General features: G+C 35.2%; 3 protein-coding genes across 4 annotated transcripts; 1 reads left to right on the plus strand and 2 right to left on the minus strand.

Moving 5' to 3' along the window:
- The first annotated feature begins 14,877 nt into the window (after positions 1-14,877).
- Positions 14,878-16,052, plus strand: LOC103927807. Its single transcript, XM_009336759.3, has 3 exons — positions 14,878-15,136; positions 15,519-15,640; positions 15,738-16,052. Exons 1-3 carry the CDS (start codon positions 15,077-15,079, stop codon positions 15,982-15,984), a joined length of 429 nt encoding a protein of 142 aa, XP_009335034.2. The 5' UTR covers positions 14,878-15,076; the 3' UTR covers positions 15,985-16,052.
- Positions 16,053-16,189: 137 nt separating this feature from the next.
- On the minus strand, positions 16,190-18,978 carry LOC103927806 (ADP-ribosylation factor 2). Of its 2 annotated transcripts, none has more exons than XM_048570872.1 (7): positions 18,898-18,978; positions 17,963-18,043; positions 17,577-17,717; positions 17,288-17,358; positions 16,987-17,106; positions 16,760-16,878; positions 16,190-16,579 (listed from the first exon to the last, which is right to left on the minus strand). In XM_048570872.1, the coding sequence occupies exons 1-7, from the start codon at positions 18,959-18,961 to the stop codon at positions 16,489-16,491; spliced, it is 687 nt and encodes a 228-aa protein (XP_048426829.1). In that variant the 5' UTR covers positions 18,962-18,978; the 3' UTR covers positions 16,190-16,488. The 2 variants fall into 2 exon arrangements, with proteins under 2 accessions (XP_048426829.1, XP_048426830.1); XM_048570873.1 differs by lacking the exon at positions 18,898-18,978 and adding an exon at positions 18,756-18,894.
- LOC108865592 (stress enhanced protein 1, chloroplastic) lies at positions 18,969-21,524 on the minus strand. The gene is made up of 4 exons (XM_018642703.2): positions 21,379-21,524; positions 21,166-21,261; positions 20,406-20,581; positions 18,969-19,264 (listed from the first exon to the last, which is right to left on the minus strand). The coding sequence occupies exons 1-4, from the start codon at positions 21,422-21,424 to the stop codon at positions 19,160-19,162; spliced, it is 423 nt and encodes a 140-aa protein (XP_018498219.2). The 5' UTR covers positions 21,425-21,524; the 3' UTR covers positions 18,969-19,159.
- Positions 21,525-23,898: the final 2,374 nt, after the last annotated feature.

Genomic DNA, 23,898 nt, shown 5'->3' on the forward strand with positions numbered 1-23,898 from the left:
ATTGCCGACGGGACAAGCTTAACAAGTTTTGTTTCCTTTCTCACTTTAAATTATTTATGTAGTTTGGTGTATTCAAAATGTATTCAACCACAAATGTCGTCTTAGCTCAGCTAGTAGAGACTAGAGCGCACAGCTTTTGACCACATCGTGTGGTTGTGGTTCGATTACCATTTTTCTTTCATTGTTTTACCGTTCAGAAGTCCGTCTAAAAGTGAATGAAATAATGCTTTTATGCTTGTTTTTTTAAGGCTTGTTTCTCACTATGATGCTTGGAATTACAATTAATCTCACTTTGTTTTCTAAAACTCTACATGTACCACTTTATCATCGGAATTTCTAATCTTTGCACCAAATTATTTTAATTATTTTAATCTAGGTAAGCTGATTCGATGTTGAAAGCTTTTTTAAAGAGACAACAAAATCAAAACAAATGTGGAGAATATACCACGGCAGCAATGGGTAGTTGGTTGCCCGACAAACTAAATCAAATAAAGCATACATGAAAATGATAAACAATTGACCTTAAACCTAACATGTATTATTAGTTTCTCTAAACACTAATCCTAATAGCAATCGGTCTCCATATTACTTTTTCACAAAGATGAAAGAATCAACACGTGTCATCATGTATTATTAGTTTCTCTAAACACTAATCCTAATAGCAATCGTTCTCCATATTACCTTTTCACAAAGATGAAAGAATCAACACGTGTCATCAATCGTTTGTTCAAAAATAAAAAAAAAGCATGTCTCATCAAACACACGCTTATCTGAAAAGATAGAGGAGCTTGCATAAGGTGGAAGTGTATGAAATCATTATACTACACTTTGTATTATACTGTAGAGGTTTCAAACGACATTGAAAATGGGACAAAGTGGCCCATATATATTATGTATTTTTGTGTTTATCATGCATTTTAAATGAAAGCAACTTGCATGTAATTAATTTATTTTTATATAGTGTTTTAATTTAATAATATAATGTCGTGAGAAAAAAAATATATAGTAACATTTGCTAAACAAGAACACCGTAGCGACGATAGACTCGTTCCAACTCATTTTCGTTTGAAAGCTAAAGCTGATGCAGTTGAAAATTGAAATTCAATGAGCGTTGGAGCCTTCATCGCAGAAACTGCAAAACTGACTGTTGTGGTCGTTGGCTATCTTGTTGATGAATAATCCCAGGCGCTTACGTAATACTTAACCACTTTGTACAATTTAATTCACTTTTCCCGAAAAATTAAAAAAGGTGTTTCTGTATGGACTCAAATCCAAGGTGAGTTGTACCGCAAGAAAAGTCGTCAAAAGTTGGTTTTACCCTTTACATCGAAATCCAACGATTCTCCTTTAAACTACACAAAAGTGTTGAATAGTTTGAATAACAACTTAGATATGTGTGATCTAATTAATTGTGAAACTAATCTCATTTTTTTATTTTAATATAAATAATATCATTTGTGCAGAAAAAAAAAAACATATCGTTGCATGCACCGAAAATTAGAATTTGTTGGATAGGGTTCAAATCTTCTACATCGAAAATCATATGTGACATTTTTTGGTTTGTCTCAGAATTTAACGCATGTCCACCGCTAACTCAACTTTTAAACATTGTTAACTCTTTGAAAAAGATTAAAAATGAAAGTTAAAACGTGAAACTCAGAAGCCCGAACGTTCCCCCTCCCACATGCCCACAACCGTCCCTTTTCTCCTCACTGAGAATCTCGTCATCCTGACATATCCAGATCCAGATCCTTGAACCCCAACGACAACCTTATAGTGAGATTCGTGATCGTAAATTTCTTTTTCTTTTATTATTGTGTGGATGCTTTTACGATTGCAGTACATCTGTTTATGGGATTCTTCTTTTTTTTCTTTTTTTTTTTTCAAGATTTTTGTGCTTGCCGTGTTTATGGGATTTTTCTGCGTTTGTGGTGGTCGACGTTGAGCGGGAGGGGGTACAGTTGGGTTTTTGAGTTTCAGGTTTTATTTTTGTTTTTTTTTAATCCTTTTCAGAGAGTTAACCGTGTTTAGAAGTGGTGTTAATGGTACACATATGTCAAATTCTGAGATGGATAATGCTAGAGAGATCAAATTTATAAATAAAATTTGCAAACTAAATAATATTTCATCAATAGGAATTAGCACGTTTATCAACGCTTAAGTAATAATCTAATTATTAATTTCTATGTCATTTATTTTTCAAAATTTTATTGATAAATTTAATTTCCGTAGTATTATGTCACATCCCGGCCTGGGCGGGATCACTTCCCAGGCCCGACTCCACCACCGTAGCACGATATTGTCCGCTTTGGGCTTCCTATTCCCTCACGGTTTTGTTTTTGAGAACTCACGAGCAACTTCCCAGTGGGTCACCCATCATGTGATTGCTCTAGCTCCCTTCTCGCTTAACTTCGGAGTTCCTACGGAACCCGAAGCCAATGAGCTCTCAAAATGCCTCATGCTAGGTAGAGATGTGAATATACATATAAGGATCACTCCCCTGGGCGATGTGGGATGTCACAATCCACCCCCCTTAGGGGCCCGACGTCCTTGTCGGCACACACGCGGCCAGGGTTAGGCTCTGATACCAAATCGTCACATCCCGGCCCGAGACGGATCACTTCCCAGGCCCGCTCCACCACCGTAGCACGATATTGTCCGTTTTGGGCTTACCATTCCCTCACGGTTTTGTTTTTGGGAACTCACGAGCAACTTCCCAGTGGGTCACCCATCATGGGATTGCTCTAGCCCCCTTCTCGCTTAACTTCGGAGTTCCTACGGAACCCGAAGCCAGTGAGCTCCCAAAAGGCCTCGTGCTAGGTAGAGATGTGAATATACATATAAGGATCACTCCCCTGAACGATGTGGGATGTCACAATTACCTATTCTGGATAGGCCACAAAAGGTTTTGTGGCTAGTAGGACTAGTGGTGAGATCCTCTATCACCTGGCTACTTTCTACCACTTTTCCTCAATTTGGACTTTAGATGATTGGATAGGTTATTTTTAAGTGAAAGTTTTACAATTTTTTAAGAATTTTTACAGATTTACATGTATTTTTATTATAGATTTATATGCAAATGACTTCTTTTAGTGTACAATCTGAAGATATTTCTTTCATTGCATAATTTTTTAGTGGACAATTTTAAAAACAGTTATACATTGATATGAATTTTTATTAGTTGACTCCGACAACATAAAACAAATTTATTTCAGTGTCCAGTCTGATATACCAATTGGCATCCTCAATGTTCCCATGTTTTTCAAAATAATTAGCAAAGGCCATTACAGTGTTATCCGATGGTCTCCAATGACAATCTTGTGACATACTAAACCCATTTTTCATCGCTTCAATGGACTTGTATATGTTCTCGCTTGTCAACCTTTCTTCGATAAGGATCTCCTATGTCTTATAATTTGGTTGACTGCCCCTCTCCCATGTCAAATCCATTCCACGTATCTGCACCAAGAAGGACATTTGAGACTCGAACATCATACCTAAAGCAATTGGATTCCCATTTCATAAAATATAAGAAAAACTAATGAAAAATATTTCAGAACTTTTAATTTTAATAAATAAAAAAACTTGTGCTAACTTTATCTAATGATTAGGATAAATCCCAACTCAAAACCAATCTAATTAAAATGGTTCAAAAATTGAGTTTTCAATTTTGCTCCTGACAGCAACACAACATGTCGTTCCTCCCTACTACCTCTGCTGCATTTCCTCCATTCATATAAAAAGGACAAAAGGTTTTTTTTTTTTTTTTTTTTTTTCTTCCATTCATATAAAAATGACAAAAGTTGATTTTTTTGTTAAGCTTTACATTTCATGGTTACACATGGTGGACTTGAAGCCGCGGTCTCAGCGAAGAGAGAGATCAAGAGAAGATGAGATAGAGGATGTGCTTCCCCCGGAGAGAGAGATCGAGAGAAGATGAGATAGAGGATGCGCTCCCCGCGGAGAGAGAGACCAAGAAAAGATGACATAGAACCCTCGCTGCCCGCTACAATTTCTGAAATTGCAATGAAAGTTTGATGGACGTCATCTCTCTCCTTGGAGAAGAAGGTGGGTGGGTCGGTCCCTTATAACTTTTAATTTAGTTTTATTTTTAAAATGGTTTTTTAATATTTAATTAATTTTTCTTGCCACATCATAAACACATGTAAATTTTGTATTTATCACGTTATCATTTAATGATCAAATTAAGGTTTTGACTAACGAATGTGTGATATGCATTTTACTTAAATTTTGAGAGAGAGAGAGAGAGAGAGAGAGAGAGAGAGAGAGAGAGAGAGAGAGAGAGAGAGAGAGAGAGAGAGAGAGAGAGAGAGAGAGAGAGAGAGAGAGAGAGAGAGAGAGAGAGAGAGAGAGAGAGAGAGCAGGAGAGCCGAAAATGTCATAATTTACGGTCGTCATCGTCATCATGCTGTCGAAGACAGAGAGAGAGCAGGAGAGCCGAAAATGTCATAATTTACGGTCGTCATCGTCATCATGCTGTCAAAGACACTACTACTAGAATTTGAAGTCAACATTTCAAGTGGGGTTCTCATGTCTTTGCTCCAACTTAAAATAAAAAATGAAAAACGTTAAAATTAAAAATGAATCTTTATAAAGTATTTGTGGTGAACATAAGTCCAAAAGTATGATTATATATTCTATTCGTTTTTGTTATTTGGTGGAGTAATCTTGTATTATTTATAGAACTTCTGAGAACTAAACCAAAATAATTTATATTATTTTTGAAATTGAGCCAAATTAATCTACATTATTTCTGGAATTACTACGAAATAACTCACCTAATTTCTGGAACTACTGCAAAATAACATACATTATTTTTAAAACTACAGCAAAATAACTCACATTATTTCTGAAATGAAACAAAATAAACAGTATTTCTGAAACTATAGCAAAATAGCAAACACTACTTCTAAAACTGAACCAAAATAATCCACATTATTTGTGGAACTACAATAAAATTACACACTATTTCTGAAAATGAACCGAAATAACTCACGTTATTTCTAGAACTACAACAAAATAACTCACACTATTTATGAAACCACACCAAAATAACTCATACTATTTGTGGATCTACAACATAATAAACCACAATATTTATGAAAGTGAGCAAAAATAACTATTTTTGGAACTACAACATAATAACCCACACTTTTTTTGAAAGTGAACAAAAATAACCCACACAATTTCTGGGACTATAGAATAACAACCCATATTATTCTGAGAGTGAACCAAAATAACTCACACTATTTCTGGAACTATAACATAATAAGCCACACTATTTCTGAAAGTTGTCCAAAATCACTCACACTATTTATGAAAGGTAATAAAATAAACACTATTTCTGGAATTAGAACAAAATAATCCACACTAATTATGAAATTAAACAAAAAAGTAACGCACAATATTTCTAGAACTATCACAAAATTATACATTATTTAATTAAAAAACTAAAGAACACTCACTGTTTCTCATGGTTCTAAAAGACGTTAGGTGCTAATCAGGTGGAAGACTAGACAGATGTAAGTAAATTTATTATTTATTTTTAGTACTTTGGTGAATTTGATAAAATGAAATGAAAATTTAAATAATTACAACTCCATAGTACTTTAAGAAGTATTTTATAGAAATCATATGAATTTATTGTAAATTAAAAAAAAATAAAAGTCTAAAACATAATTTGTAAAATGCATTGAACAACAATTTAATTAAAAAAAAAAAAAAAGGGAGAGAGCTAAGGGATGTGACGCATAAAAGGTAGGAGATGGGGCATCACATAATTTCTTAAAACATGTTGGGATGCTAGCTGTTCCAATTTCATTGGAAAGCAATTTAATAAAAAACCAGAGAGGGTGTATTCAATTGAGATTTTGAGAGAGTTTCAAGGAATTAATAATTCTAATAGTATTCAATTAGGAATTTAAATAACTTCATAAAAGTTTAGGTGTATTCAATTGAGAATTATAAACACTTTTTAAAAGTCTCTAGAAATATAGGTGTATTCAATTGAGATTTCTAGAGACTTTCTAAAAATTCCTATAAATGTAGGTGTATTCAATTGTAATTTTTTCAAAGTCTCTAAAAATTTAGGTGTATTGGAAAACGAATTGAATTTGAAGGAATTTGTGAATTGGTGGATTTTGGAGGATTTCAAGGTGAAACCTATAAATACCAAAGAGCCTGTGAAATCTCACCTCACCCCTAGAAATTTTGAGCGACTTTGTGTGCTGCTCTCTTGTGACATCCCACTTCGCCTAGGGGAGTGATCCTTAAATGTATATTCTCATCTCTACCTAGCATGAGGCCTTTTAGGAGCTCACTGACTTCGGGTTCCGTAGGAACTCCGAAGTTAAGCGAGAAGGGGGCTAGAGCAATCCCATAATGGGTGACCCACTGGGAAGTTGCTCGTGAGTTCCCAAAAACAAAACCGTGAGGGAATGGTAAGCCCAAAGCGGACAATATCGTGCTACGGTTAGGGGTGGAAAAAATTCCCAAAAATCCCGAACCGAACCGAAAAAATCCCGATCCCAAACCAAAAATTTCCCAAACCGAAATTCCCAAAATTTTCGGGATGCTATCCCGAACCGATCCCAAAATTTCGGTATGGGATTTGGGATTGGCTTCTCGATATTTTGGGAATCCCATACCGAACCGAAAATATATAATATTAATTATTATATATATTATTCTTTTATAATTGATGCTAGTAGTTTCTAATTCATGCTCTGCAACCTGGAATGCCCTACACTTTGCATATTTTTCATGTTTTGTTTGATATTCATGTGGATTTTATTATTGCTACTGTCATGGCTGATGATTTTAGAAGGCTTGATTCTTTTGTCACTCAACATATTGCAAAAAGGGTTTAATTAATTTGAATTTTGACTATGATAAAAACAGTCAGGCATGCCAGTGTTCAATTAAATGGTAGTGTGAATGAAATGAAATTCCTAGTTCATGAATGTGTTCTTGAATTATATATTTGAAGAACAATTCATAATTTCATATTTCAATTTGGGATTCCCGATTTGTCCCAAAATCCCGAAAATATTTCGGGATTCCCGAAAATATTTCGGGATTCCCGAAATTTGGGATTCCCGAAAATTTGGTTTGGGATTGGTCTTCAAATTCCCGTCCCGAAAAATTTTGGTTTGGGATTCGGGATACTAGTTTCGGTATGGTATCCCATACCGAACCACCCCTAGCTACGGTGATGGAGCGGGCCCGGGAAGTGATCCGTCCCGGGCCAGGATGTGACATCTCTTCTCCAGAGACGGCGTCTTCTGCTCCAAAAACAAAGTAACTTGAAGGTAAAACTTTTCACCTTGTACATGTTTTCTTCGGATTTTTCTTGTTTGGATATTGTTATCTTGTTCTAGGGTTAGGGTTTTCTAGTATAGGATTTATTAGGATTTGAAACCCTATTGTTGACTATGCATGTAGGCCTGGCAAACGGGTCGTGTCTGTCGTGTTCGTGTCGTTTTTGTGTAACACCTGTTATCTTAACGGGTCGTGTCGTGTCACACCCGTTATCTTAACGGGTCCTTAACAGGTCGTGTCACTTTACCCAACGGGTAAAGTGACCCGACCCGTTAGACCCGTTATGACCTGTTAAGAAAAAAATATATTTTTTTAAAATTTGCACATACCACACATTGCGACATAAATATTACTTGAAAACATTAAAACATTTTTCGTTCAAGTACTATATCTACACTCGAAAATGAAAGCCTAATAAAAATAATAATACATACACTACTAATCTATTACAAATATTAAATGTGCAAGGATAAAGAGTTTTTGTTTTTAAGATTGTCTCGTTACTTGATCTCTGAATGTTTTTTTTTGTGATTTTTTGCTGATGTGATCTCCAAGCATATACAAACAATTTTGACGGTTTGGATCGTTGAAATTAGTTTTGGAGAATTCGTAAAACGATAGATTGACTAACACTTAGAGTTTATTTATACTTTCATTAAGTATAACATAAGATTTTGTGGTATCCACTTGTGTAAATATTTTAAATTGAAGATCGAATTCATTCATTGTATTCATATAGGGTCAAGGAGTGTAGTTATAAAAAATCATCAAAATCGGAGTTAAAATAACCGTTAAATCGTGATTTTTCGTTTATAACCGTTGAAAAGCTTTGTCCCGTTACTTGATCTCTGAATGTTTTTTTTTTTGTGATTTTTTGCTGATGTGATCTCCAAGCATATACAAACAATTTTGACAGTTTGGATCGTTGAAATTAGTTTTGGAGAATTCGTAAAACGATAGATTGACTAACACTTAGAGTTTATTTATACTTTTATTAAGTATAACATAAGATTTTGTGGTATCCACTTGTGTAAATATTTTAAATTGAAGATCGAATTCATTCATTGTATTCATATAGGGTCAAGGAGTGTAGTTATAAAAAAATCATCAAAATTGGAGTTAAAATAACCGTTAAATCGTGATTTTTCGTTTATAACCGTTGAAAAGCTTTGTCCCGTTACTTGATCTTTGAATATTTTTTTTTTGTGATTTTTTGCTGATGTGATCTCCAAGCATATACAAACAATTTTGACGGTTTGGATCGTTGAAATTAGTTTTGGAGAATTCGTAAAACGATAGATTGACTAACACTTAGAGTTTATTTATACTTTTATTAAGTATAACATAAGATTTTGTGGTATCCACTTGTGTAAATATTTTAAATTGAAGATCGAATTCATTCATTGTATTCATATAGGATCAAGGAGTGTAGTTATAAAAAATCATCAAAATCGGAGTTAAAATAACCGTTAAATCGTGATTTTTCGTTTATAACCGTTGAAAAGCTTTGTCCCGTTACTTGATCTCTGAATGTTTTTTTTTTTGTGATTTTTTGCTGATGTGATCTCCAAGTATATACAAACAATTTTGACAGTTTGGATCGTTGAAATTAGTTTTGGAGAATTCGTAAAACGATAGATTGACTAACACTTAGAGTTTATTTATACTTTCATTAAGTATAACATAAGATTTTATGGTATCCACTTGTGTAAATATTTTAAATTGAAGATCGAATTCATTCATTGTATTCATATAGGGTCAAGGAGTGTAGTTATAAAAAATCATCAAAATCAGAGTTAAAATAACCATTAAATCGTGATTTTTTGTTTATAACCGTTGAAAAGCTTTGTCCCGTTACTTGATCTTTGAATGTTTTTTTTTTGTGATTTTTTGCTGATGTGATCTCCAAGCATATACAAACAATTTTGACGGTTTGGATCGTTGAAATTAGTTTTGGAGAATTCGTAAAACGATAGATTGACTAACACTTAGAGTTTATTTATACTTTTATTAAGTATAACATAAGATTTTGTGGTATCCACTTGTGTAAATATTTTAAATTGAAGATCGAATTCATTCATTATATTCATATAGGGTCAAGGAGTGTAGTTATTAAAAATCATCAAAATCGGAGTTAAAATAACCGTTAAATCGTGAATTTTCGTTTATAACCGTTGAAAAGCTTTGTCCCGTTACTTGATCTCTGAATGTTTTTTTTTTTTGTGATTTTTTGCTGATGTGATCTCCAAGCATATACAAACAATTTTGACGGTTTGGATCGTTGAAATTAGTTTTGGAGAATTCGTAAAACGATAGATTGACTAACACTTAGAGTTTATTTATACTTTCATTAAGTATAACAAAAGATTTTGTGGTATCCACTTGTGTAAATATTTTAAATTGAAGATCGAATTCATTCATTGTATTCATATAGGGTCAAGGAGTGTAGTTATAAAAAATCATCAAAATCAGAGTTAAAATAATCGTTAAATCGTGATTTTTCGTTTATAACCGTTGAAAAGCTTTGTCCCGTTACTTGATCTCTGAATGTTTATTTTTTATGATTTTTTGTTGATGTGATCTCAAAGCATATACAAACAAGTTTGACGGTTGGGATCGTTGAAATTAGTTTTGGAGAATTCGTATGCCATTAATCAAGTTCCGTGTGTGTGTGTGTATATATATATTTATTAAGTAGATTTAAATCTATTTATTTTGTACGTACAAATTATAATTGACTGGTACACGGAATAGTACATACATCACGTGTCACGTGTGTCATTATAAAAATAGTGAGATATGTCATGACAATCATGTGTGTGATAAAAAGTTAATAACTTAAAAAAAAAAAAAAATTCACCACTTCTATTAATTTTCATTTTTCCCTCTCTTTTTTGTTTCCTTTTCAACTTTTTCTTATCATTTTCACTTTTCCCTCCAACATCTTTCCCTAATTCCCTCACTTTTTTGTTTTATTTTCAACTTTTCTTAACATTTTCATTTTCCCTCCATTTTTTTTTCAAAAAGGGCGGCAAGTTGGCAAATGGCAATGGCAAGAAATTGATTATTGAAATTTGAGAATGGAAACAAATCACATCTGAGTCCTGACGCATCAAATTTCAATGGATGCAAAATCATGCAAATATGCAATGCATGATCATGCATATTAAATTATTAATTAATAATTATTATAGTTTTTATAAAATTTAATATATATATATATATATATATATAAAATTAGTATAGATAGACTTAATATTTTGGGAGTATAATTATTATAGTATATATAATTATTATAATTATTATAAATTTTATAGTTAATTTAATATATAAATATATATATATATATATATTATAATTTTTAGGGGTATAAAATTGTAAAATTAATGTATATAATTATTACAGTATTTTTTTAGGGTTATAAAATTATAAAAATAATATTCTGCTTATCGTGTATCGTGTTTACCCACGTGTATACCCGACCCAACCCGTTATCTTAACAGGTGCTTATCGGGTTACCCGATAAGACCCGATTCGTTATCGTGTCGACCCAAACACCTGTTAATTTCGTGTCGTGTCGTGTCGGGTTATCGGGTCGTGTCAGAAATTGCCAGGCCTATATGCATGTCGGTTTATGGTTTGGTGTTTTGTTGAATATGCGTGTGGGTTTATGGCTTGCTGTTGGATGTCGAATTGATGTTTTCTAGGGTTAGGGTTTTCTAGTCTAGGATTTATCTGAATTCATATTGTTCAATTATATTGTATTTTATCTGTTGGATGTCGAAATCTATAAAAAAAAATATATATCTGTTGGATGTCGAATTGATTTTTTTAACAAGTTTACATGAATTGTCGAATTGATTTTTTCACCTTGTATATGCTTTTCATTGTAAAAAAGATCAACTGGAATCCACAAAGATGGTTTTGGGGTCCATTAATTGTAGGGTTCATTATGTGTTTGGTTATCATGCTTTTAGCATCCGTTGATTTTATATCAAATAAGGGTGAGATTTTAGCATTCGGTCAAAATGTCAATGTAACTAGCGTGATACTTGACTGGTCTGTTGTTCAATTTGTCTTCTTTGCAATCCTATGCATGTAGTTCAGTCTTTATTGTGTGCATTGATTCGTTGTATAATTATGATGTATCATCTAAAAGATCATAAATGGGAGATTCACATCAAGAAAATGGAAAAGGAAACTACAATCAATGGTTTGTGGAAGAGAGCAACATGATGTTGCAACTACTTGTTGAGGCCGTAAAAAATGGATGGCGTGATGCTAATGGCATGATAAGCAAGCAGACTATAGAAGCCAAAATTGTTCCTGTGCTCAATGAAAAACTTGGGTGTCAAAAAACTCAAGATCATGTTAAGAACTGTGTGAAAACGTTGAGGGGTCGATATCAATCAATATGTCAGCTTTTTAGGCGTAGTTCTGGATTTGGTTGGGACCCCGTCACAAAGAAGTTCACGGCTAGTGATGAAGTATGGGAGGGCTTCCTAAGGGTGAGTTCTTTTTCTTATCGAATATATTATTTACATGATGATCTTTCATTTTTATTGATTTTGGATTTGCCAATCGTCACCAATTTTTAGCTCAATTTCGAGGTGTTCAGTATCATCTCCAAGATTTTGCTGGTAATAATCATGACCCCGTAAATGCGAATGAGTTGTTCAATCTTCGACATGCTTCCTTGAGAAATGTAGTGGAAAGGATATTTGGTGTATTTAAATCTTGATTCACAATTTTTAAGTCAGCACCTCCATTTCCAATTAAAACACAAGTAGAGTTAGTGTTAGCTTATGCAGGATTGCACAACTTTCTTCGCAAGGAGTGTCGTTCTGATGAATTTCCAATTGAATCAGAAGACGATGAATTTGAAGATGAAGAAAATGATGATGAACCAGGTAATCAAACCAAATAGCAACAATGATAGATTGCTAATGCATGGAAAGCTAGCATAGCTACAAATATGTGGACAGATGCTATGAATGATAGGATTCAAAGATGAGAAATTGAGGGGATTATTTGATTTTACGGGGTTTTTTTTTTTTAAATTTCTATTCTTGATCCCTCGGATTTTAGGATGGTGGTAGAATAAAAGGCTTGAGGACCATTGGCATATGTTGAATTTGAAAAATGTTTCCTTTTCATGTTCAAAAGAACTGTTTGGTAAATTCTATTAGTGTTTTTATTGATTGAGTTCAGCAAAATTTGCAGGTTGGTCTCTGTTTCTTACATGTAAGTCAATTAGGAATGACTGCAAATGTGGCCTAAAACCGGGAGAGTCATTCAAAGTAACCTTCAGCCAACCACCTTATTCTATGCACTTCGCAAAATTCTGTGAGACTTGAAAATGTTTATGCGCCAGACGACGAATCCAGTCCAAAAGCAAGAATGCATTTTCACTGGGAGCAGTTACAATCGGACTTTAAGGAATGTCCGTAGTTACAATCGGACTTTAAGGAACCCTAAGAGGTTCTCCTGTATTGTACAGTTACCAGCAAAACAAGGCAGCCATATAATCTTTTCCTAACTCAACGTAGCCTTCTTTCCCCCACAAATTAGAATCAGTCAGTGTTGCCCATTTGCTTCCATTGGTAGGCACAATAACCCTCTTCCTGTTTTCAATGATGTTCCCATACTTATCCACAATCACCTTCTTCCTAGCTCTAATGATTTTCCCATACTTATTCACTAGAGGCATATCTCCACATAATTCATTAACTTTCTTAGTTGAGATATAAAGTCTACACTAGGAAAAATACATGAAGTGGGCAAATGCAATCACAAGCTTCCGCTTATTAAGTGAATTGTCAAGGAGATCCTTTGCATATTTATTTACACTCAAAAAAGGAACCTTAACTTGATCTAAGATTCGGTTCCATAACCTGAACATTTTATTAGTGGTACTTTCTTGATGTTGGTCTGGAAAATTTTCTCCTTGATATAGTTGCCTATAAATGGATTGGTCAAAATTCAAGAAGTACATCGAATTTTTTCTTTTGCCTTCTGGGACAACCCAATTTTACCAATCAATTTGGCTTTTCTTGAAATAAAATAATCACTGTGATTTCATGGGAATTCACACAAATCTCTTGAAATTCAGGAATAAACTCTCTGAATTTCTCTGAGCCCATGCAAAGAATTCTCTCACAATTCATGTGAATTCTATGAAACTTTAACTCAAAATCCCATTTTTTTTTCTTCTCAAATTCCATGGAATTAGATTCTCTGAAACTCTCTGAAAATTCAAATTGAATACACCCTCCTAAATATGAAAGGGTGGGACCATGTAAGGTGGGAGTGAAGAGAGAGAAACTTTTCTCCTTCTCTATTTCTGTTAAGGCAATTATGGAAAGTTACATTTGAGCGTGTTGGGCATTGTAATTCAGTTTGTGTATAATTTAGGGCTTTTGTCCTTATGGTTAAATTTGAAGAGTTTTTTTGTTAAACAATATTTTAGGCTGGTTTTTTGTTAAAATAATCTTCATCCAAGCCCCTTTGATTAAAGCTCCCTAAAATATATTCCATGTGGCCTCCATCAAGGCTTGCAAACACGAGGTCCATCTTCTCATGCCTACGAAGATTTAACGGCCAACCATGGAAGTCCAAGGCGGCTAAGTTCACAGCAAGTCCTCTCAAATGGAGAAGGCTGTTCCTTTGGCATGAAAAGAAATCTGACGGGTGAGGATTGGATTCTTGATGACATTTGGTATTTATACCCACAGACCCTCAAATCCATAAAAATCCTAGCAAATCCTTGGTATTTTCACTACACCTAGACATCTGGAAACTCATTTACAAATCCTAATCGACCATGCTTGGATTTTGATGGATTTTTAAAATCCTCTAAAATCTTAATTTGACTATGCCATGATTTCAAGATCTTTTAAAATGCAATACACCCAGATTTCAAAATCCATTAAAATGCTATCAAAACCTAATTTGACTACTCCCCCTTAAATTCATTTTGTCAAGAAACAAAAGCAACCTGCAAATGAGATTGCTTTAGGATCCCTAGAATCTTCCTATCATACATAATTTTTAGATTAATTATTAAAGGGAAATTCAAGAACCTAAAAACTGAATTGGTTATCAAACGTATCATATAGTTTAGCTCATTAAAGAGCATTAACACTTACACACAAGTTCTTGAGTTTGATTCCTCTCTCCACTAATATCGCTTGCATCAAAAAAGAAAAATTCTCGAGCAAATTAAGATAAAATTTTTGGAAACAAATCTCTCATTTTGAGAAGAAAAACAAAGTGCCTTCACACGCAAGTAAGGAAATAAGAACTAAGCACATAGAGATTGTCCCAAAAAGCCGAATATAAAACATGGCTTTGGACCCAAAGAAAAAGGGCTAAGAATCCAAGGAATTTGAAAAGGGAAGGGACAACCTAGATATGCCTAAAATCGAGCGCTGCCAAAACGGCTAAGAACAATATACACATGCTTAAAATGGTTTGTTCTTACTCCATTAGAGCCAGTATAAATCCTCCCTTAACGAACAAACCAAGGTACAAAATACCAGCAACAAAAAAGGTCCATAATACCTTGAGCTCTAAGCCGACAACTGGTTTGAATTTTAGAAGTTTACTGGCTCGACCGTGGGAGAGTTCCTTGAGCCACACCGGTGACCCCCTTCTTCTGAACTAGGGAAGTTTGCTCATAAATTTCGTCATACGTTAGAGGAGTGGAATAATATTTCAAGAAGCAAACTCAGACATGGGTGAAAATTCAGGTAAAGAAACCCTTGCCTCGAGTACAAAGAAGGGTTTTTTGAAGGTAAGAATCTAATTTTTCGTGGTGATCATGGTTGGTAATTTTTTTAAGCATGATTGTTTGTTTGTGAATTTGCAACTGGAAATTATGATGTATTTGACATTTGCTACGGGGAGGGGAAATTTGGACTCGGATGCAAGGGGAGGGCACATTGCCTTGGACAACTGGTCTTCACCCAGGTCTTCGAAAAATAGAGATATTTCAGTTTTCAAGTGAGTCTGATTTTGAGTCGATTCCCCCTCCTTGTGCTAGCAAGACTTTGACAAGGCATATTGTTTGTTGCAGTAACATGATTAGGTTTTTGGCATTCTTCAGATTTCTCCATTGCTTTACTTTTGAATAAAATCCATCATGTATGCTAATGAGTGAATTTCACTTGTACCAGAAGAAGAAATTTCATATCCGACGGAAGAAACTGAATGCATATGATATCTCTTCCCTCTCAGAGTTTCTGCCTGAGTTGAAGGATTCACTAGAACTAACTCCTGCTGCAAAGTTCAAGCTAATGTAAGTTTTCCAATTTTTTTATTCTAAAATTTTTATTCTCAGTAGATCACGGAAATTCGAGGGGAATAATAGACTGATATTGTTACGTTTTCATCAGATTGAAGGAAGGAAAGCGTCTGAGTGCACTTGTTAATCATCCTGCTTTCCAGATGGATCCGCTAGGTGCAATTTATCAAGACATAATAAGCACACTGCCTGTGGTCGATGAGAAACCGAATGAAAGGAACAAATTTGGAAGCAAGAAGAGGAATCAGAAGAAATCTGAGGCTCCAGCCGGGCTCCAATCTATGGATTTTCATCTATCGACCTTGAACTGTGGAATTTCATCCATCCACCTTTCATGACTCTGTTGATTATATAGGTGCAACCAGGAAGCGAAATTTGAGCATAAAATCTTTTGTCATTCTGGATTGGAACAATTTTTAATCGCAATTGTATCTTTGCCTCTTATTCCGAAAGATTAGATATTTTTCTTGGTCAGGCAACTTGAAATTAAGAGTAAAGTCGAATCTGATGTCAACATGCTTCAAATCGAAACCAAAAGGAGCAGACCAAAAATAACCTATCAACATTTATTCTGAGATTGTATTAATGAATACTGGTTACTTCATCAATACAGTAGTGAGTAGTGCTAACTGGGATTCTATACCTCCCCAAGACAGGAAGACAGGCTTGAATTTCCGTCACTTCGCAAACCGACAGGTTCTACTGAAGCTCCATTCAAACCAAATATGCAGGGTTTTGCAAAGAAATGACGTGTTCACTTTCCATTGTTAACCAATTTGATTCCACTAAAATGTATCGAGTACGAATGTGAATGGTCTGAATTTTGTAGAAGCCCCCTTGCATCATGCCTTGTTATTGACAATATTATCAGATAGCCAATCAAGACCTTCATAGAGTCCTTGGCCGGTGGTGGCAGAAGTACTTTGGATGTACCTATGCAATAAAACTCATTAAAATTCCATTGAAAACTCAGAATCAATACGCGATCAGATTGTAACACGTTTGAGTCGCGTTACGTTGGCTTTTGTTTCAAGTTTCAGTAGCAGGTTTTTTAAATTAAGCAATCCCTTTTCTTCTAGCTACTTATGTACAGTAGAGAAGTTGTACGCATACCAGAAACGATTCCCGAGTAAGTGCAGGGCAAGTTTATCAGCAACCTCAGAAGAACTCATAGCATGTGGAAGGTCTTGCTTATTAGCAAAGACAAGAAGTGTTGCATTGCTTAGTTCACTCTGCAAAAAGAGACAACAATTATAAACCTCTTTCTTTCCTTTTCTTCAACACAGTTTTAATCCTTTTTGTAACAGGTATCGAATTCCTCACATATAAACCTCACAGACCTCACTTAAAATACGATGAAGCTCGTTGCGGGCTTCTGAGATTCTTTCCCTGTCAATGCTGTCCACAACAAATACAATGCCTTGAGTATTCTGAAAGTAGTGCCTCCACAAAGGCCGTATCTGGTGAGCAGCCAGGAGATGATGAACAGATTAGTTAGCGATCACAATACGAAGCTCCATAGAGTTTAATTGATCCATATTTAAACGCTTAATTGAATCAAAACCATTTCCAACTACGTCCAGAAAAGTATAAATCAGTCATCCTTGTGCGGACGGATAGAAGAGCGAAAGAGCTTGGTACCTTGTCTTGTCCACCAACATCCCAAATAGTGAAGGTAATATTTTTGTACTCTATTGTCTCCACATTGAAACCTGCTCCATAAAAGTAAAGGAAGTGTCATACTCTTATGTAAACTGATACATTTCAACACTACCAATACGCGTTAGTTCTTTAATAAAACAACGAACGTCCTGCACGGAGAATTTTTGATCAAAATATAGTGGCTCAAGTGTGAAAACCAAAGATAATTGAACTGCAACAGAATCATAAACCAAATGCTTCATCCAGGATGGATTTTAAGGATAAATACCGATGGTGGGTATGGTGTTAACGATGTCTCCAAGCTTCAGCTTGTAGAGGATGGTTGTCTTTCCTGAAGCATCAAGACCCACCATTAGAATCCTCACTCCATTCTTTGGGAAGAACCTCTTTGCAATTCGCGAAACCGCTCCTCCCATTCCAAAAACACAAGGTCAACAAAGTTATTAGCAGTGAGTTTAAACAAGATTTAGAATTTGAGAAGGAAAATACATCAAGGGTTGCAATCAGTTTATTCATAAGCACAGGGAAAGAGATTTCTTGAGTTGAAAGCAAAGCCCAGATGGGGACAATATTAGTGGTGGTTGATGCAAAAGGTGAAGAGAATATATTCTAAATTAGAAAAGAGGGAAAAGAAATTAATTATCTTAATTTTACCTGCAACAGGAATTGTTGGCATCATAAGGGAACATTGATGCAACATAAGTGGGCAGGGCCAATATTCTGTTGGCCTGTTTCCTGGAAATTACAAAGATAATATTTCAACTTCTGAAAAAAGCTTATATCCACTCATTTGTGTCTGCATCTAATTAAATTTTTTTTAAGATCCTTCTCACAAAGCATTACAACTGATGTTCCTTCTAGGTGAAAATATTTCTTTTCCAAGTCAATTTCTAATTAATAGGAATCTGACAACGCGATATTCTAATCAGTGTTTCAAAAAGCACGCCTGCCTTTGGAGGCGGGGCTTCAACATTTTCGCTTCTGTTTTGTGGGAGTTGGCGAAATACTTGCCTAGGTTTTGTGGGGCACGCCTAGGCGGTTGAGGCTCGCTTGAGGTGCATCTGAGATGTCCCTTTTTCATTTTTAAGTTGCAAAAATATGGAATTCTTTGAGTTGCAGAGTCTGCCTAGTGAACAAGATGAAGAAGCTACGATTTTTTTTTTTTTCCTCCTGATTTATCATTTTTCCAAACTTTTTATTTCCCACTTTGTACATTTATTACCCTTCTTTGCTGATATTTATTACCCCACTGTCTTCTTTTCTCTTCACCTTTGGTTTTTCTATACTTTTTATTACCCCGCTTTCCTAACATTTATTACCCCAATGTGCTGATATACATTACCCCACCATCTTCCTTTCTATTCACTTTTTAGTTAAGAGTTTTTGCAAAGTATTATATTTTTTAAATATTATGAATAATATACATTAAAAAATTTAGGTCTCACACCTCAAGGCGTTTGCCTAGGCAAGGCTATCCATGAAACACCTCACTCACACCTTCGCCTTTAAAACATTGATTCTAATACACTCTAATTAATGGTAAAGAGATTCAAACTTGGGTGCTAGGTGTGGGCACGCCGTCGGCCTACCACACATTTGCTTGTCGATGACAAAATGCTTTGTTGCTATCCAGTCCAAACAGTTCACAAGCATTTCCACTATGAGAAAGTTAATTTTGCTTTAGGGAGCATGTCATCATTGAGATGGATCAATTATAATACATCCTTAACCTCAAGTATCGCCGAAAGTGTTGGCACTCTGACAAAATTACAGTGATGAACTAGTGTTGAATTTGGAATACATGTCAGTATTACAAACCATACAACCACTTCCAAGCAACCGAAACTGTGTTCACTTTTCTGAGCCGGACTGGAAGATGAAAACTGCTGTCAAAACTCCCACCAATGCTGTAACACCCAAGGCAGCTGTAGGTTGGGGGCTTGTAAGCCCAAAGTTCTGCACAATCACAACGGGAACTTACTATAAATTGTACTTGTTGAGATTCGAGAATGATAACTCACAAAGAAGACGAGGAACAATGTCAAATAAAGCTCGATCTCATTGAGTTACATGGTAAAATGGGAAGCTTCTTTGTTTATTATCAGTTAAATAAGAGGTTATTTCATTTCAAGTACAACATTCTAAGGGATGGAACAGGGAGAACTTAGTCAGGAATGATTAAGCTTTGAAGTGATTAACCGAGACATCAACAACAATTCCCATGGAAGTCTGCCAGCACCAAAAATAACTAGACCGAACAGAAGCTGGACATCTGAGAAATTTAACTAAAAATTCTTCAAAACTCGTGTGTTAGACAGTCATTGGCAGCAAAAGTTTGCATAAGCAGTGGCGTACCCCAATCAAAAAAGTTGGAAAAAAAAATCATCAGGAGACAGCTTTAGACGTGAAGGTTTCATCACTTTAAGAACATAAAAGGTATGTCAGCTGAATTCCTCGATGACTTGAGGATTGATTCTCGTTCATTATTTAGGTTTATAAAGCCTTGATTTACAAGTATACTTTCTATCTACTCAAGAAATACATAAAAGGAAGGCTAATCTAAGAGATTTGATTTATACAGGAAAATCAAGCAAAGATCACAATAAATCAGGAATCATAATTATCATCTATCAGGTAGGAGTTAACAAAAGGTCATAAACAAGGAAGCAAAAGGCTCATTTGGTCAAGGAGCACAGCTGCAATGGATGGTCATTGTAACGCTGAGGCTTGGTGTACATAGGAAGAACCCACTCAAATCGACAAGATTTTAATTGAGTTTGAATCCAAGTCTCTCGAGTATTAGAAAGTTTATTCTAACAATAATCTATAGATGGTAATTCCAATTGGAATTTCAGTAAGTTTCCTACCCTAGTAAACAGCACTTAAAGCAAACATGAAGGATAACTTTTAGGACAATGCAAGATGCTAATTTCTAGGCCTTTCAATATCTTTTATATACTTGTTAAATCATCAATGGCACAAGTAAGCCAACGGTTCAACGAACGGAAACCAACACTAATTCCCATAAACACGGATGCAACTGAAAGTAAATTGGAAATCTTGGTTTGGATGTTAAAAGCCATAGCTTGTGTCATACCTCCAGAAGTCCCTTTCCGGTTGATACCTCAACGCCAATAGCCACAGCAAAGCCAATCATGGCGAGCCGGCCAAGCCATACATCCAAACCTCCCTCCTTGGTGCTTTGCTCACACCTTATGGAAATTGGCATCGATTTACATGCAGCATTCCTATGTTGGTATGCTCTTTTAATAACTGAAAACAAAATCAAACATCAACTCTTAAGCAACTAAATACAGCAAACAAAAACCCAATAGTCCTAATACTTTCGAAGTCGAGCAACCCTAGAGTATAAGCTTATGTGTCAATTAAACTGTTACTCATACAAGAATCTGTAAACTTTGAGTTGTGTCAATTGGGCTACATTACTCTTATTCCAAAAACTAAAAATAATTCCTGGTTCTTGAACTCCTTCCAGCGATGATAGATTTCAGGGTCCGTTCGATAACCATTTCGAATTTAATTTACATTTAAGAAAAGAAAACTGAACTTAAGCTGTAAGTCAGTAACTGTATTTCTTTGGTTTTTTTTTTTTTTTTTTTTTTTGAGTACATCGATATTTTATACTAAAGGAGGGGAGTTCAGTTAAACTACATAATGAACAATATAATTTAGTATCATCCATAAAATTCGAACCTAAGAAGAACGTAGTAAAAAAAAAAAAAAAATGAAAACATCCCTTAAAAGTAACTAAAAAATGAAAACATCCCTTAAAAGTAACTAAAAAATGAAAACATCCCTTAAAAGTAACTAAGGAGAAAGAAGAGTCAAGGGCTTACTGAGTGGAGAACCAGAAGCAAAGGTCGTCCCAATTCTACCGGAATTAAAATGGGGAAGCCGAGCAGGACCTGCTGCTGAGCTAATTCCACTTGCATCTGTCGAATTTATCAAACAAATTATAAATTTTGAAATTTCAATATTTTTACAAAAGCAAATTCAATATTCAGTGATGGAGAGAGAGAGAGAGAGAGAGAGAGAGAGAGAGAGAGTACCTCTGATTGAAAGGGAGAGTGAGGCGCAGATTTGAGCTACAGCCATTTTTGCAGGAGGGGAAAGAGAGCTAAATTTGTGGAAATCGCAAAGCGGGTAGTGGAAGTTGTCACCATACTTTTAGAAGGGTAATGTGACACGTGTCGCCCAGGGAGACCGAACAATTCCGAAGCGGATAGAGTTTTGCTGATGTAAGAAAATTGAAATGATAAAAACACATCCCCGGTTTAATCTTGACTTGTTTGATTTTTTTTAATAAGATAAAAAAAAAATTAGCAGAAATATATAAGAAATAAAAAATAGCATGTGAAAGTCATCTCTTTACAAAATTACACAGGTTACTTAGGTGTTCTTGTTGAAAATATTTGTGGGTTAATGAATGCCCACATAGTAATATTAACTAGGGAAATGAATGAGGATTGTATTTTTAAAAAGTGTGTGCTGTAAATTTCAAGGTGTAATTATTACGCTTGTTTGGAATTGTTCTATAAATAGAGCACTCCGTGTGCTATCAAAACAGACTAAGAAGAAGAAAAGATCAATAACATCAGTATATATCTTTCCCTCTTTTATTTGTCATTCCCTTGTGTTATAGTTACAGTGTGATATTTTACATCTGATTCACTTGTGTCACTAGTAAATGTTATCTCTCTAATTTTTGCATATTTATAACATGTTATCAGCACGACTCTCTAACCATTTCTCATTTCTCTTCGTCGAAAGAAAAAAAAAAAGGTTTCCTCTAAGGATTTTATTGTTCTTCTTCTTCCTCTTCCTCACCTGCTGGATATACTCTTGTGGAGAACTGTTTGCACCATGCCTGCTTCTAGTTCTCAACCTAACAGTTACTTATATCTTTGATTTCTTGTTTGGTGTAGCTCATGACTACTAACCCAGTGTTTATTTATGTTAATTTTACTGCAATCCAATATGGTGCGATACAATCGCCCATCTTGGATTGCAATTTAATCTTATTACAATCCAAGATGGTGCGATATCATCGCCTATCTTGAACTACAGATCTAATTTTATTGCAAATTTTAGGTGGAGCGGTATAATCGCCCACCCTACCCTGCATATTTAAATTTGCCTGTTGTTTACTTTTATTGCAATTTTAGGTGGTGCAGTATAATCGTCCACCCTGCTCTGCATATTTAAATTTTCCTGCTACTTAAATGGTGTGGAATAATCGCACATCCTATGTTATGAGAATGGTGCGGTACAATCGCCCTGCTCATTCATCATGTAAATCTCGAGCCAGAAGTTTCGAGTGCTTATCATTTTGGCCTGAAGATCAAAATGAAAAATTTGTAAGAACCATAAGTTCTAACATTACATACCTCCAGAATACATATTATTGCAAGTTCTTATACATCTCAGTTTTCTTTCAGAAAAGAAAATGGCGAACTTGGCAAAGCTTGATTTTGTTGCCCTGGACATTACTGGGAAGAACTACCTTACCTGGATAGTGGATACCAAGATCCATTTGGAGGTAGGGAATCTTGGATAAACAATCAATGAGGAGAACAGTGCATCTGCTCAAGATTGGGCAAAGGCCATGATCTTTATCCATCGCCACTTTAGTGAAGGACTAAAGAGCGAGTACCTAACGGTTGAAGATCTATTAGCTCTCTAGAAGGCATTGAGAAGCAAATACAATCACCATAAAACGGTGATTCTTCCAAAAGCTCATTATGAGTGGACTCACTAAGGATACATGATTTCAAGACAGTGGCTAAGTACAATTCTGCAATGTTCAGAATTAGTTCCCAGATGAAACTCTATGAGGAAACCATCACTAAGGAAGATATATTGGAAAAAACTTTCAGCACCTTTCATGCCTCTAATGTGCTCATACAACAACAGTATAGAAAGCGAGGTTTCATTGAATACAACCAGCTGATATCTGTGCTCCTGGTAGCTGAATAAAACAATGAGCTCCTGATGAAAAATCATCGGTGCCGACCTACTAGATCTGCACCATTCCTAAAAGTGAATGTTGTTTCCCTCGAAGTGAATGCCACACCCTCTGATGGCAATAATCATAAATGAGGACGTGGTCACAGGCGAGGACGGTGGAATGGGAAAGGCAATAATCATGGTGTCCAGTTTCACAACCAAGTTCCAAGGTATAATTCAGGCCCGAGCTTCAAAAATGTATATCGCCAAAAAGGAAGATCTCATATGAATAATGCTCCCAGAAACTTTGAAGGAGCCTGCCATAAGTGTGGTGGCAATGGGCACTGGGCGCGTACTTGTCGTACCCCAAAACATCTGGTGGATCTATATCAAGCCTCCATCAAGGAGAAGGGTGTTGAGACCAATTTTCTCAACCAGGCTAAACCAATAGATATACCCGATCTAGTGTGCGACTTATCAGGGCAATTGAACACAACCCACCTAGATGTCTCAAACTTCACTATGGAAAGGGGGAATGAAGTGTACTGGTCCTACTGAATCATTTATGTTTGATATGCTGAACTTGTAGTTTAAAACTAGCATTTCAAATTCAATAAAAGTGG

The sequence above is a fragment of a genome, unplaced genomic scaffold (assembly GCF_019419815.1).
Source record: "Pyrus x bretschneideri cultivar Hongxiangsu unplaced genomic scaffold, Pyrus_bretschneideri_v1 Contig55, whole genome shotgun sequence".
Taxonomy (NCBI): Eukaryota; Viridiplantae; Streptophyta; class Magnoliopsida; order Rosales; family Rosaceae; genus Pyrus; species Pyrus x bretschneideri.

Coding starts and splice junctions, on each gene's coding strand:
- LOC103927807 (XM_009336759.3), top strand. CDS start 15,077: ATGGGTGAAAATTCAGGTAAAGAAACCCTTGCCTCGAGTACAAAGAAG. Junction 15,137..15,518: donor CAAAGAAGGGTTTTTTGAAG/GTAAGAATCTAA, acceptor CACTTGTACCAG/AAGAAGAAATTTCATATCCG. Junction 15,641..15,737: donor GCTGCAAAGTTCAAGCTAAT/GTAAGTTTTCCA, acceptor CGTTTTCATCAG/ATTGAAGGAAGGAAAGCGTC.
- LOC103927806 (XM_048570872.1), bottom strand. CDS start 18,961: ATGCTTGTGAACTGTTTGGACTGGATAGCAACAAAGCATTTTGTCATC. Junction 18,044..18,897: donor CATCGACAAGCAAATGTGTG/GTAGGCCGACGG, acceptor TGTAATTTCCAG/GAAACAGGCCAACAGAATAT. Junction 17,359..17,576: donor TAACACCATACCCACCATCG/GTATTTATCCTT, acceptor TTTATGGAGCAG/GTTTCAATGTGGAGACAATA.
- LOC108865592 (XM_018642703.2), bottom strand. CDS start 21,424: ATGGCTGTAGCTCAAATCTGCGCCTCACTCTCCCTTTCAATCAGAG. Junction 21,262..21,378: donor ACTCTCCCTTTCAATCAGAG/GTACTCTCTCTC, acceptor TAAATTCGACAG/ATGCAAGTGGAATTAGCTCA. Junction 19,265..20,405: donor CCGGAAAGGGACTTCTGGAG/GTATGACACAAG, acceptor GTGATTGTGCAG/AACTTTGGGCTTACAAGCCC.